This window comes from Siphateles boraxobius, unplaced genomic scaffold, assembly GCF_051911475.1.
Source record: "Siphateles boraxobius isolate OS27281-9 unplaced genomic scaffold, OSU_SipBor_1 13, whole genome shotgun sequence".
Lineage (NCBI taxonomy): Eukaryota > Metazoa > Chordata > Actinopteri > Cypriniformes > Leuciscidae > Siphateles > Siphateles boraxobius.
Window position 1 is genome coordinate 12,715,183 of NW_027508733.1, and position 15,863 is coordinate 12,731,045.

Below are 15,863 nucleotides of genomic sequence, written 5' to 3' on the forward strand. Positions count from 1 at the left end.
CTGCGACTAACAGACCCCGTCTTTCTTAAGGACCAAGGTCCCATATAAATGTGATGTCAGCACTACTCAGTCACCGCCTTCATTCACCACCCCCACCAATGGTGTGTCACTCAGAAAACAAGAGGCCAATCAGAAGAGAGGCTCATGAATATTAAGTAGAGAGGCCAAAATCGACCCGTTCTTGGCAGAGCTCCTGAGAAAGGAGCTGTAAAATATATATTGAGATGTTTTTGGTACAAATACAGCAAATATATATTCTTAAGGACATCACAACCTAAAATAAAACTTCATAAAGATGCACAATATGGGACCTTTAAATAACAGATGCTACCCTCACCGCCTGGTGAGGGGAGATATATCGTTCAATAAAGACACAGGACACAGAGCTGCTGCAACATCTTCTGAGTCTCTGTATTGTCTGAGCAGCGCGCCCACAAGCAATCAAATGATCGATCATCCATAGGCAAGGAATATCAATCATCCAAAATCATATATGCATTAATGACATTCAATTTCTTTTTCAATGACAACAACATATTCTGATGACACTAATTTTTTTTTTCTTTTCTCTGTTTCTAATTTTTTTGTAACCACCACACTAGGCATTGTCTTCAATTATGTTTTTAAACACACATACCTCTGTTAAAATTTAGTTTAGGGTCCCATGACCCTTTAAAAGAATTCTGACAAAACTTTGCTTATCATGTGACACATTCATTCATCTATCATCATTTTCAATATCAACAACATAGCATGACATCCACTTATGTCAATCATAATCGTTACTAGGCAACCAGCAATGGGAACGCCTGCTAGCAACTCTCTGGGCACTTAAGACAAAAGTGAAAGGGAGAGTTGTAAGAGTGTTTGTCAAACGGCAAGGGAATATGGTTAACGCTTTTGTTTTGTTCTGTGTGTGCTTGTGTCGTCTGGTTGGTAAGTTATTAATGTTTTAGGACTTCACTTCTTGTACTTTTAGATAAGCATCCGTTTAAAAATCAGTCAGCATTGTTTTACTGTTGTTCCAATAAAAAAATAAAAAAAATATTTTTTTCAGTTTCTCATCATCTGATGTGTAATTTTGCTGAAGGAATACTCCCACTATAAATGTAGGCGACCAAAACAAAGTTTATCTTCTTATAAAATTCACAACTTAGAACGAAATTGAAATCAATGTTATAATATAACATATTTTCAACATTCATTTATCTTAAGATTCTTTATATCATTTCTTAACATAATATTTTATTTTCTCATGCAAATTATATTAGTCCATGATCCAATCAGTACATATAACTTGTAAACTGAATAACATTAAATCAGCTGATCCACAGATGAGTGTTTTTATGTTTCACTTCTGTTAGTACACAAAAACTAGTGCTCAAGAAATATCACGTGACACTCATAAAGAAGAATAGCTTTAGTGTCCATTAATGAGGAACAAATAATTTCAGAACCACAACAAAACAAAAAAGTCATGTATGAGTTCTGCAGTCTTGCAAAAGCTCTTATTATATAATCAACAGAATAGACCTGGATAAAAAAGATATTTATTGTACATAAGGTTGTATTATAGATTGGGTCCAACATCGAGGGGCCCTTGATTATATCGGATGTTGTCCAGAAATGTATTTAATATGTGTGTCTTGAAACTTTTTCTCAATTTGTCTCTATAATTTATTAAATATTTCAATAACAGTTTTGTTTAAATTATACTGAACAGCCATATTGTGTCATTTTTGTGTCACAAGCCACAATATGTCTGTTGGACATTTTGTTTCTTCTTTTATTTCGCAACTTTTGTATTTCGTTGAACGGGCCTTTAGTCTGTGACAAAATATATTTCTTGTTTGTTCTCCAGATGTGACAGATGCAGTGAAGTCAGTGTCAGTGATGGAGGGAGATTCTTTCACTCTAAACACTGATGTCACTGAAACACAGCAATATTTGATGATACAGTGGACGTTCGGAAGCACAAGAATCGCTGAAGTCAACAGACTTACACAAACCAGCTCTACGTATGATGAGAGATTCAGAGATAGACTGAAACTGGATCAAACCGGATCTCTGACCATCACAAACATCAGAACCACAGACTCTGGGCTTTATCAACTAACAATTGTCAGTGGAGGGACCAAATACACAAGTTTCAATGTTACTGTCAATGGTGAGTTGACCATTATGGCATAATTTAATGACCATTCTTCATTTGAAATACATCTTTGTCATTGTAATATTTTAAAATGTTTATTTTCTATTCTTTTCAATATTCCTTACATCCACATTTTATGATATTGATTGCTTTAATTAAGATCAGAAGTGTGTGATGAGACTGACATCACAGTTATCTGTCATTATCAGTGACTCCACAATATTCTTCATCATCAGAAAGATCATCAAGCTCAAATTGTGTGACGTCTAGCTTTGTGGTGAACAATTCAAGCGTCAACCAGACTGAGGATGCCAACATTACTGAACTACATCAGCCAAGTTCAGGTACATCACTGACGATATTAGTGTTTATTAACAGAGCAGAACTCTGTTAGATTAGTTCAGGTAAATCAGTGTGATATTAGTTTTTCACTCTGAAATCCACTGTTAGTTCATACTGACCTGTGAAATGGAGCCAGTAAGAGTTGTGCAGGTAAACTTCACTCCCCTGATCTCAAGAAGCACACTAGCGATTGATGCTACGCTGCGGTCTTTTGCCTCCCATGCCGTAGACCACGGTTCGAATCCCACTCGGAGCGGGTCAGTAGGACTGGTTTCACCTGATCGAAGTTAAAACCTAATACAAATTCATTGCATTGATGCAGTACATACACTGTAGGTGTTGATTCATATTACTGGTGGTGAGTACACTATAATCGACTGTACAAACCAATTAAACTGCAACATTTACATTGCATTTAAGCATTTGTGGTCTCAGGTGACACTTATATGTAGATTTATTTATTTATAATATTCAAAACACTGTAAATAAGTTCATAATCTGTAAATCTGAAAATGTCTATTCTGACTAAACCCAACTGTGATACTTTTATTCTCATATATTTTTATTTTTTATTCTTATAATTTGTAGTATTATGTTTCTTGTTGTATTTGTATTTGTATATGTCCACTGGAAGCCTCAGTACCAAAACAAATTCCTTGTGTGTGCAAGCACACATGGCAATAAAGCTCTTTGTGATTCTGATTCTGATTTGGCAGATGCTTTTATTCAAAATGACTTGTATTGCATTCAGGGTTTACATTTGATCAGCTCATGCATTCCTTGGGATTTATGGTTTATTGATATTGGGGGTAAGGCATTTGCTTGCTTTTATTGTGTGAGGATTTACAGGAATTGAGAACACACTGCAGAGGAGTGACAGAGAAGTGAATCTCGTGTCCTAGAGCCGTGTTGGGTCAGCTCTATAGAAAACATTAGTAGGCTACTCGATGAGAAAAAAGATCATGGAGAAAGATTTGCATAACCACTGACATTTCTAGGAGAACTGAGACTTAAGACAGGGCTGAAGCCCTTAAAAGAGTAGAATTGCCGATATTAAACAATCCCAGACATCCCAAGTCTCCCAATACCTCCCTGAAATACCTTTTTGCAGGTTGAGATGTCTGCAATCCTAGCTAATGCTATTTTAATGCCAATAGATGTTTGGGCTCCTACTCACCCACAAAACCAGCATCTATACGTTTATATGGAAACTTTATAGCATTTTTCTTATTTTTTTCAGACCACATCCACTGTTGTGGTTTCACTGAAGCTGTGATCCGATTGGCTCTCTCTGCTCTGGTTGGCATGGCTACTGTTGCTGTACTGGTTTATGACATCAGATCTACAAGAAGTGAGCTGATCAGAGAATAGACCAGACATCACTGTCAGACTCCTGGAGTCAAATCAGACCAACAGTGTGAAATGAGCAGAAGTTTTAGTTCCAGATATGTATAAAGCAGATATAAAGCAAACTAATATTGATTCTCTGCACAATTCCTGTTCCTTGCACAGCTATTTATTCACAGATTGATTTTCAGTGTTCTCCTGTCCACATTTATAACGTCACAATTAACAACATAGTTCAAACAGTTGTGTGGATGTGATTCACTGAATGCACGTGATACACTAGCAGCTCAGTTTGTGAGGTGAAGTGTTTGTTTTTTGGTCTCAGTTATTCACATCTGTGGTTTGATCTGATGGCTGATCAAACTGTTTGTGAAAGAGTCCAGCTTTTAGAGGAATTAAGATCAATAGGGGAAAAGAAAACCCCATACTTCAAATTCTACATGTCCAAAACGGTTTTAAAAGGAATGCAGAAGATGCTGCTTTGGCTCCCCCTTATGACTGAATATGCAAACACACTCTGTTTTTACATTGGGTCTGTGCATGTTGTAGTTCAATGAGAGTATATTACTATGTGGAGCTCCAGCAGTGTCATAGGAGAAACATCTGAACTGTTCATCATTACAGTACTACACAATACGGAATAGCAGACAAGATCCTTGCATCACTGTTAATGTTTTTTGGATATTATACTTTGTTTCGGTCTCTGTTAATCTGTACTAATATAGATCTAGACCAGAGTGTGGACCAGTGGATCTATACAACTTGAATTCTATAAAATATTTAACCTACTATTTAAGATAAAATGCTGTTTCTGTTTTTGAATTTGTTGAATATTATGATGTTTGAACAATAGTTTAAATAAATCATGCTTTGGCGACAAAATAACTAAGAACCACTTACTATTAAGTTAATAATGAATAAGTATTTTTATTATTACTAAATAAAACAAGTAAGTGGTAATAAGTAAGTAAAGTAAAATAAGACATAATTACTGTGATTGTATCATCATGACAGAAAGTTTGAACACTGACATAATCCACTTTATACAGCAGCTTTTTTTAAAAAAATCTTATAACCAAACGTAAACACCTTGTTAATTTTTCTGCCAGCCAAAAGATGCAGACAGTGACAGTGGAGGAGCAGGAAGGAGGAGACAAAATTATGGTAAAAATAAGCAGTTTATTAAGTAACCGTAGTTTTCTTGATGCCACAAACACATGCAGAGGTTGCTAATTCAATTTCAATCTAGATCATTCATCCCCCCTCCCTCTCTATATTATTTTTGAAAGCATTTGGAACATGCATTGATTAAAAGGCAAGTAATCCTTCATAATCATGATCACAAACATGCTTTGAAAAGCTCAGGTGATCAGCCAGCACTCTTCCATTCTACATGTCCTTTAAATGGACAGGTCTCGCTGTTTAAAGAGTAATGCGTTGATAAAAGAGTCTTCTTACAAGATAAGTGATTAGACAAAGCAAATCCATCACTAATGTATATTAAAGTAATGTATTTATCCGGAGACATGGCGCCAGCTTCCGGAAGCTTTATATTTCCTCAAAGGCTACAAGTTATCTAACAATTCTACAAACTAATGGACAGCAAAGACGATAAGCAAAGCTTGATGACTAGTAATTTCCCAGTGCTTAATTCAGAAAAAAAAAAAAAAAAAACAGTTTATCGGACCAAAAAAAACGTCAAATGTGAGATTTTAGAGGACAATCGGTCTCTTGATGGATGCATTCATGTCCTCATCCTCAGTTAAGGATCTGGCTGAACTGATAGAATGTCATTTAAAAGTCTCATTTCTAGCAGGCCTATATATACTTCCACAGCATCCTTCCACATGAGAAACATTTCTAAACTGCAACTAGGGTTGCCAAAAGGCACTGAAAAAACATTGAAACAACATTCGATGCTATAATTCAACGTAAAAGTTTACCAAAATACTTATATATCAAAATGTTGACAGTTTAAAAAAGATCTTTATGAAAAGGCGTTGAAACAAAATGGGGGGAAAAATACTACATCTCTGCTCATGCTACATCTCTGCTCATGCCATATCTATTTTGCAGTTATAGATATTCTTCATTAGTGTCTCTTTTAGAGTTTTCAGTTAAACGCATTCTGTCACTAGGTTTCCTTTGACCAGCGTTTCCCAACCCTTTTCCTGGAGACACAACACATTTCAAATTACATTACACTTTTTTTTACTTAAACAGGATCATTAGATCATCCAGAAGCAAAAGTTGATCGTGTGTTTGCCCACAAGAGAACAGAATTGATCAGATGTTTTGAACTACACTATGTGCCTCTATACATGAGGATTGTTAAAGAGAGAGTGTCATGTGATTTTGGCTTACAGATATTATTCTAATACCACAAAAGGTTTGGCACATGTTTAACAGCTCAACATCACACATGGGTTAATTTCATAAGAGCAAAACTCATTCCCTGTTGAGTCAAAAAGTTGCCTCTTCATTCACTTGCTTGTCCTCGCTTGTCCTGGGGTCAACTAAAAATATAGGGACAATAATACAAAATATATGAAGAAATACAGAAACAATGTTGATACATACCCTTACGAAAAATAAGTTTTTCAAGTGTTCTATTAGTATACTTCTTTTAAACTAAAAATAGGAAAGTATACTGTCTTTCAGTCTACATTGTATATACTTCTCAAAAATATATTTTATGTACTTCTCAGAAATATACTTAAAATTACACTTAACTGTACATGACTTATACTGAGAGAAAAGTCCAAGTATTTGGCCTGTACTTGTACTCAATCTTTTGATCGAGATATACTTAAACGTATACTTTTATATACTAAAAGTGGGCCAATTTAGTCTCAAGCAGTATTGAAATAGTACACTTACAAATACACATTGATATTAGTATACTTACTACATAAAGTATACTTACAAATGTACTTGAAGATTACTTAATGTTACTTCTTTTTCGTAAGGGTATACATCTACATATATGATGTAACAGATGCACAAATGATCTTAAAGACGACATTAACAGACTGATACTGTAAAATCAGAGCAAGACAAAAATCAGGTCTCTGGAAACTCCTGATCATATTTCTGATGTTTTTCCCTCAAAAACATTGAACAAAAGTAATAATACTGGGACTTCGTTCAGACTTCATGTTGGCTTCTGAAGACGTGGTAGGTTTGAGAGATTAGATTTGAAGGGAAATTACCAGTCAATAAATACTTTGAATTTTAGTCTGTTCCTTTCTAAAACATAAGACTTCAGGTCTACTGAGATGAGATACTTCTATGGTGTTCTGTCTTAAATCCAAAAGTCTTGAGACTATATACTAGTGAATATGTTTCTTTCCTTTTTTTAATTGAATGAAAATACTTTTATTACAATAACTCTTTCGAAGAAGTCTGGAACTCTTGGAACACTGCTCAACCAGTTAGATTTAAGGACTGGAACTGCTGCATAAATAAATGTACAGTTAAAACAAATATAGTTCGACTCACCAGTGACCGTCACATTGAATCTCCTGCAAGTGGTCTGTTTGCTGTTGATGATATGTAGATTATAATGTCCAGAGTCTGTAGGTGTGATGTTTGAGATGGTAAAATCTCCAGTCTTATTGTCCAGCTCCAGTCTGTCTCTGAATAGCTCAATATCAGCTGTTCTTGAATCAGCTCTAGCAATGAGGCAGTATTCAGCTCCAAACGTCCACAGTATCAGATCATCTGTCTGGATTTCAACATCAGGCTGAGACTGACCGACTTTCCCTCAGCCACTGATGTCGTCTCGGCTTCATGTCACAGCAGCACACAGAAACAGAGATATACAGTGAAAGAAAAAGATGTGAATGAATTTAGTTTGCAGATACATTTTAACCTACTTTGGCATGTTCGTAGACAAGCGTTGATCTATGATTCATATATGTTTATGCAACATTACACCTTTAATCTCCAAATTTTACAACTCTATTCTCACAACATTTTGAATGTTATTATTCTCATGATGTTACAAATTCATTCTTGAAATTCTGCATTTTTATTTGAACATGGCAGTAATAATTAAAAGTAATTTGCACTTTGAAAATGTGTGTACACGATCATAAACACATTTAAAGACTCACCTTTCACCATAACAATGAATCTGTTGTATTTGGTTCTTATTTTGCTCCTGATCTCGAGTCTATAGAGTCCAGCGTGAAGGGTTCTGATGTTATTGATGGTGAGATCTCCAGTCTGAGGATTCACTGTCAGTTTGTTTCTGAATCTCCCATCGGCACCATCATATGTAGAGGGCTTTGTATTAGTCACTTTATCGATTTCAGCTATGATATTGTTTTTATCCTCATAACACCATTGTATCTTGTCATCTTTATTTAGTTCAAGATTTGTGAGTAGAGTTACTGAAAGTCCCTCCTCTTTTGACACATTTGTCACTTCACAGGGGCACATAGAAATGGACAGAAATGTGTTCATGAGATCATATGCTGCATAGGTGGCATAAATGCATCAATACAAAAACTGCAATTGCAGAAATAATGTTATAAAATTAATGTTTTAAATGTAATGTTAACATGCATAAATCTTGATTCACTAATTCAAAAACCACATTCTCATCACAGTCGTTTTCTAAACTTTTACACTGAACAAATTCTTCAGCTCTCGGGGGGAATACATTTTAAAAACAAAAATTTTTGAATGAATTTTGAAATGGGTTCTGATCAAAATTTTGAAACATCATATTTCACCTTTAAACTACTGTAACTTCATAAAGCTTACTGTTTTGTCTAGCTTGTATAAATTGTAATACTTACCCACTTCTTTTTTTAGTTTAGAGATCGTGCAGCGATAGTAAATCACAACTACAACCAGAACCAGCAGAACAGCAACAGCTATTCCTGCTATTTCACCTGGAGACAGACCCGGATCTGGAACAGATAAAAAGAAATGTTCATTGGTGTGAGTGAATGAGTGTCAAAATACAATATGAAAGTTTAGTGTATTGAATAACATGACAAGAACACAAATAGAAATCTCATGTCCAAGAGTCTAATTTTAATCCGAGCATCTGATTTTATAATACTATGTCCTCTCTTTAAAGACTCACCTTTGACAGAAAGAAGGAATCGCTGTGAGCTCTCACGGCCTCTGATCTGTAGTTCATAAAGTCCAGTGTGTTCAGTTCTGGTGTTCTTGATGGTCAGATATCCAGTTTGATGATCTATCTTCAGTCTGTCTCTTAATCTCTCATCATCATCGTTTAATGAGGTCTCTTTAGTTTCTACATCTATTTTAGCCAGGAGAATGCCTTCATCTCCAAACCTCCACACGATCAGATCATGTGGGTGTAAATCAGTATCAGTGTTTAGAGTGACAGACTCTCCCTCCATCACTGACAATTACTTAACTCCATCCGTCTCATTAACCACACCTGGAAAAGAAATGAGATCAGACGTGTAATTGAGCGGAATGAGACATTTCACCCCGGATATTTTCACTTCATCTGGAATTAGACTTACAAAGATCTAACAGTCATTTGAACAAGACTATAGATACTTACCGCTGACAGTAACAGTAAATATAGTTGTTGTAGTCTTTTTTTCTAGAGATGGAGAGTTTATATGGCCCTGAGTGTGTGATTCTGGTGTTTCTGACGGTGAGAGATCCAGTGTTTTGGTCCACCTGTAATCTGCCTCTGAATCTCACATCATCATCAGTGACAAAAAATGAAGTCAAATCATTCTTTCTAGTTATTTGAGATATGACAAAGCCCTTAGGTCCAAACATCCACAGTATGGTATCATCATTCCGTATTTCAGTAAGACTTGTGTGTAGAGTGACAGTATTTCCTTCCATCACTGACATAGACACTGTTTCATCTGCAGCAGACACTCCTGCAAAGCATAAAGCAACTGTTACTGTAATATAGGTTGAAACTGATCAAACAGCTTCAACTGAAAACATTGTGTGAGACAGATAGGACGTTACTGTACATTGTGAATGGGGAAAATTTTTAAAAATTTAAGATTAAAATGTATTCCAAAAAGTAAGAATATGTATAAGGACCTGATACCATAGTGCATTAAGCCACATTAAGTGTTATAGAATTTGTTTCTCTCGCTGTGGTGAACACGGGATTTGGATATGCTCGTGAATGTGAATATTTTACCTAATTTTCCAGCAGATGTCAGTGGTGACTGATTCAGATGTGATTTACCATGGAGCAGGGGCGTGTCCAGGATTTTATATTTGGGGTGGCAAAGGGGGGGCAAGAGCAGAATAAGGGGTGGCAACTAGTCTTCCTATAGCCTAGTATATGTACAAAAAAATGTTTTATCGGTTATGAGGGACATATGCTTATTTTCATGAATTGCTGATGCTAACAGAGGGCTATTTCAGAGAGCTAACAGTACATTAAACTATCAGCCATTTCAACTGAAAGATAAAGGTGTGTGAGAATGAGTGTGTGTGTGTGTGTGTGTGTGTGTGTGTGTGTGTGTGTGTGTGTGTGTGTGTGTGTGTGTGTGTGTGTGTGTGTGTGTGTGTGTGTGTGTGTGTGTGTGTGTGTGTGTGTGTGTGTGTGTGTGTGTGTGTGTGTGTGTGTGTGTTATCATGGAATAATGGCCTTGCTGTAGTGGAAATTACTGGAAACAAACAAAAATAAATGTATTTCTTAATTTGTACACAAAAGTGCATTTATTTATTTATTCATATTGATCAAAAAGATAAGGAATCCAGAATATTTTGATCACCAAAAAATAAAACAATGCATTTTGGGGGGAAAATCCAGGAAATACTGAGCCCCAAAAGAGATGCATAGTTTGTAAGATGCAGTAGGTATACTACTGTAACTGATTATGTGAACCTAGTTACAGTCACACAAATAGTCAAACATGTAAGGCGGTAGCCATTAACTCATTAATCAGAAAAAATAAATAAATGTAAAATAAATCAGAAGAGCTGAATTCACAAGTTACCATGATGTGCACAAACCCGTTTAATAAAAGCATCCATGTCTGTAGCCTTGAACGCTCAGACTCAATACTAAGCATTGACAATTTGCTTACTCTACTATCTGACATGGAGCGCAAGTGAGTTTTTGCAAGTTTCAGTTTATTCACTTCCATTATCAATTGCTGTTTATGCTGAATGTAGTAAAATCAGAATCATCTCATGATTCTTCTTGTTATTTTTGGTCAATTAAGTTTTAATCAGGCTACTTCTCCAGTCAGGCAAATCAATTTCTCTTTCACTTGCCCCTTCAAAAAATCCACTTGTGTCGCGGACAAGCGTTAGTTGTGTAATGAGCTAACATTAGTGCATTGATTGAAAATAACTCATTGTAACATAACCACAAGTACCTCAGGTAACTTATTTAGATTAATGAGATATAGACACATGATTGACTTTACCTGCTTCTGTGCATTCAGCTTGGTCATGTGGTATTTTTGGTGGAAAAAGTTAAGGAGTGGGGAAGGGGTGAAGATAAGCCAGTGACATATGACGAACACTGTCCCAATAAATATTATTTAGCTCGTGTAGACATTTTGTTGCTCTGCAATTTTTATATTTGCTTAATATTTTCTTTGAAAGCCTACATTTACATTTTCATAGCAATTAGTCATTAATCCGCAATCAAGTCTGCTGTTAAAGGGATAGTTCACCCAAAAATGAAAATTCTGTCAGTATTTACTCACCCTTGTTCAACCCCGTAAGACTTTCGTTCATCTTCGGAACACTAATTAAGATATTTTTGATGAAATCTGAGAGCTGGATCACTCCTCCATAGGCTTCTAAGGGATTGAAACTTGCCAGCCCCGAAAAATTATTGAAGACATCGTTAAAATAGTCCAAGTGACTACAGTGACTCAATCTTAAGTTTATCAAGCGACGAGAATACTTTTTGTGCACAAAAACAAACAAAAATAACGACTTTATTTCAACTATTCATTTCCTTCTCTGTGGGCCTCGCGTCAGTTCACGTTGTGTAATAGAGTGCCGAAGTTATGACGTCACTTTGTAGGGCAACTCGGAAGTTAGCGGCGAATGGGTTCCCTCGATCGAAAAGCTATGCATTTTCCCCATAGACTTTTGGAAAATCGCAAAAAATAAGATCTGTGTTCAACAAAGAGTTGTGACCCTGTCTTTATCAATCTCTATGATATTATTTTCTTTACATGTAAAAAACCTCAGAATCACCTGCATTTGAGAAATAGTCTTCTATAATCATGTTATAATAAACATAAACTGTAAAACTCTAAAACGCTGATTTTTTAACACTGAAATTTTTATAAAAGCTATCCTATGTGTTTGAAGCTTAATGCAGATATGTATGGTTGCAAGCCATTAAACGGACAGACGAAACCTGAAACGATTAGCCTACCGCACTGAAGCATGAATTTGATGTAAACAATAGACTTTTAGGTTTTTTCCGGGTTTTTCAAAAGCGGGAGCACTGTAAACCCAGATAAGTAGAATCTACTTAAAAAAACAAGGTAACTCAGTAATCAATGCCTTAATTTAATAAAGTAAGCATAACTTAATTGCATCAAGTTCTTCTTAGTTATTCCATTTACGTTTTGTCAACTTAATTCTAACTGTGATCTGAGGAAGTATACTCCCAGAATGCATTGCGGCATTAATAAATTAATTGCTTTGTTTTACTATTTTTGGTTCTATTTTACCATTACAATTGTATTTGCCATCGTTATTGGGGTTATACTGAAAAGTTAACAGCAAATAAAATTGTAATGATCTAATTAATTAAATTAATTTAACCCTCAAAAGGTCTTCATTTCCTGTTTACAATTCAGGGCTTTGGGGTCTATATGACCCCAACAATTGATAGAGTAATTGTAGAAAAAATATACATTTTTATTCATACAAATAATATATCATTTTTTTTGTTTACTTCTAATCTATTCATTAATGCTGTGTTTTGGGAGATATGAAGTACTTCTTTACCTATTTACTGCAGAATTCCTCCACTACACCATTAACATACGTATGAAATATTAATTTTTTTATGAAAAAAAACACATTAATGATGATCAAATTTAAATGGGAATTGTTTCTGGATATTGGTCTAGGTGTTAGATGCATAATTCTGCCATCTGCTGGTTAGATGTTTTTTTGTAGATAATATATTTTTAGCCTTAAAGTGTAATTACCATATACTTCCAGCAGAGGCCCCATAGAGATCCATTCATTTTTCTGGATGTGACTTACTGCTCTTATAACAGCTTTTGTTATGAATATATATATTTAAACGCTTAAAATACATTAAATCAGTATTTTGTCAAAGTTTAGAATTATTTTTGTTGTTGTTTGAGGTCTTTTGAAGTATCTTGTTATTGCAATAATGCTATATAAATTTTGCAGTAATGCCAAATAAATTTGCAATAATGCCACAAGTTACAACTAAAAGAAAATACTTGATTGCAATTTCATATTATTTCAATTATCGAAATGTATAAAATGATTAACTTTAGAATCAGAAATTAATTTTCAAAAGGAAATAAAAACAAAAAACATACAGCTATAGGCGGATATGAACAGGAGTGAAGAATAAACACCTGTGTCTGTGTGTGTGTGTGTGTGTGTGTGTGTGTGTGTGTTTGTGTGTGTGTGTGTGTGTGTGTGTGTGTGTGTGTGTGTGTGTGTGTGTGTGTGTGTGTGTGTGTGTGTGTGTGTGTGTGTGTGTGTGTGTGTGTGTGTGTGTGTGTGTGTGTAATCATGCTCATTCCACATTGTTTTTTTCTCTAATGCCTGTCCTTCATTTATGTGTGAACATTTTTAGATTCACGCTGGAATTATTGATTTTATTTCCCAATTTCTATAAAAATGCTCTCTTTTGCTGTCACTCCTGTTTGTTTGTTTGTTTGTTTGTTTGTTTGTTTGTTTGTTTGTGTGTCTCTCTGTGTGTATGTTATGTGTGTGCAGTCACGTTCTTTCCATATTACATTTGTGCTCTCATATCATACCTTCATTTGTGTGTGAAAATTTTTAGATTTATGCAGAAATTATTGATTTTATTTCCCAATTTCTATAAAGATGCTCTCTATTGCAGTCACACCTCTCTCTATCTGTGTGTGTATTTGTGTCTGTGTCTGTGTGGGCACACATGTGTGTGTGTTAATGTTCATTCCACATTGCATTAGTGATCTAGTACCAGGCCTTCATTTATGTGTGAGAATTTTCAAATTTATGCAGGAATTATTGATTTTATTTGCCAATTTCAATAAAAATGCTTTCTATTGGAGTCATACGTTTATGTGTGTTTGTGTGCGCGTACACGTGTGTGTGCAAGTGATCATGTTCGTTCCACATTGCAATTGTGCTCTAGTACCAGGACTTCATTGCGGTATGGAAATTTTCAGATTTAATCTGGATTTATTGATTTTTTTTGACAAATGAAAAATAAAAAACAATTTTTTTTCGATTTTCCCATTCATTTCAATGTGGGGTCATATTGACCCCGAAGACCAGAAGTGTACCCTTTTTACGTACCTATAGAACCACCGAATCAAGCCCAGTTTTTTTGTGTGTGTATAGATAGATAATGTAGGAAAAGTTACCAAATCTTATTCCACTGAGATGAAGGGAACCATTTTTTTTACTAAGGAAACGTCGATTGGGGTCATATAGACCCCAGTGTCCAACTCAGGAAAAATGTGTTACCATTGTTGTGGTTTGCATGCTGAATGTTGAAGTCTGTGTGTGACTCAAGCAAAATTGCAAGATATTGTCACAAAATAGATGGGTTATATCAACCCGATTAAAAGTTTATGCTATAAGTGTTAGCAATAAACTGTTAAAATATTATTATTATACATGAAATATAGTTATGATATATATCATTAATACATTAATTGGAAATAATTTAAGTATAAATATATATATATAATATTTATTACTTTACTTGCTTTGAAATCAAATAAATGATTTCATGTTGCATCACTGCATCAATTGGAAGAAAATTACAATAATATAAATTAAGTTCCCAGTGCCCAACGGAACGCCCAAGGGAACACTTATCACAATAATGATGAGACATTTTCGGGAAATCAACATGAATTTATGAAGTCAACTTATGTGTCGTCACGTTCTCTCAAAATTGTTAGTTGTTTTGACAATAACATTCAAGATGACTGGAAAATGAGCAAATGCAACTAAGAAGAATGATGACTGCAGAAGTCGAAGAAATGAGTGAAAAGTCTATTAAGATTTAGCCCGCCTCAAAAACCATTTGCCCCGCCTGTTTTTTTTGTTTGTTTGTTTTGTTTTTTTTGCTTTTGCAAAATGGTACTCAAACCAGTCCAGTAATGTGTACTTGGATTTTCTGAGTAAAGAAGGGATAGCATGCAAACAGTATAGATTACTAAATCGTTTTAAGTAAGTTCAACTAATTATTCGACATTAAGTAAAGTTAACTAAAAACTAAAAAGTGTTAGTTGGAACAACTGTTCGGTTTTACAGTGACCCTAATGCATAAACTTCTATAGCGGTGAAAGAGAGAATACATTAAATATATTTTTTGTGTTACCATTTGCTTAAATAGTAAAACAAAAGCACAATAGTGTTTTCAAACTTTCGAAAAGAGAAATAAATAGATTGAAAACGGTAGTCAGAAGAGAGAAAGATGTCAATTTTACCGTCACTCTCAGCCGCTGTATTAGAAACACTCACAGCAGCGTTAACTAGTTTTTTCTAATTTTTTGCAAAGGAAATATAATACAAAGTAAAGTTTTATAAATGTACACAGATTTAAAAAAAAAAAATGAAAATATAAAAACCTTTGCAGGATTTACAATGTTGATGACCGTTAAATGCTTCATCACAGTCTGTGAAAAAGGTCCAAAGATCTAATATTCACAGATGCAGTTCAGGGAGCATAGCACACATACGTCTACAAGATGTTGGTTAAAGATCGCTTCATATGGAAAGCATCTGCTGTTTACTATCATCTGATAGACGTCTTTAAGATGTCAGTTTTACATGCATTCTAAATCATAAAGACATTTTCTAA

The 15,863-nt window shown here is 34.8% G+C and overlaps 1 protein-coding gene and 1 long non-coding RNA gene across 2 annotated transcripts; one reads left to right on the forward strand and one right to left on the reverse strand.

Moving 5' to 3' along the window:
* The first annotated feature begins 836 nt into the window (after positions 1-836).
* Positions 837-4,644, forward strand: LOC143735485 (uncharacterized). Its single transcript, XM_077225687.1, has 4 exons — positions 837-936; positions 1,862-2,167; positions 2,362-2,496; positions 3,735-4,644. The coding sequence occupies exons 1-4, from the start codon at positions 888-890 to the stop codon at positions 3,863-3,865; spliced, it is 621 nt and encodes a 206-aa protein (XP_077081802.1). The 5' UTR covers positions 837-887; the 3' UTR covers positions 3,866-4,644.
* A 1,648-nt stretch (positions 4,645-6,292) lies between these two features.
* LOC143735514 (uncharacterized) lies at positions 6,293-8,265 on the reverse strand. The gene is made up of 3 exons (XR_013203205.1): positions 7,960-8,265; positions 7,343-7,629; positions 6,293-6,357 (listed from the first exon to the last, which is right to left on the reverse strand). It is a non-coding gene; the product is annotated as an uncharacterized LOC143735514 (long non-coding RNA).
* Between the last annotated feature and the right edge of the window lie 7,598 nt (positions 8,266-15,863).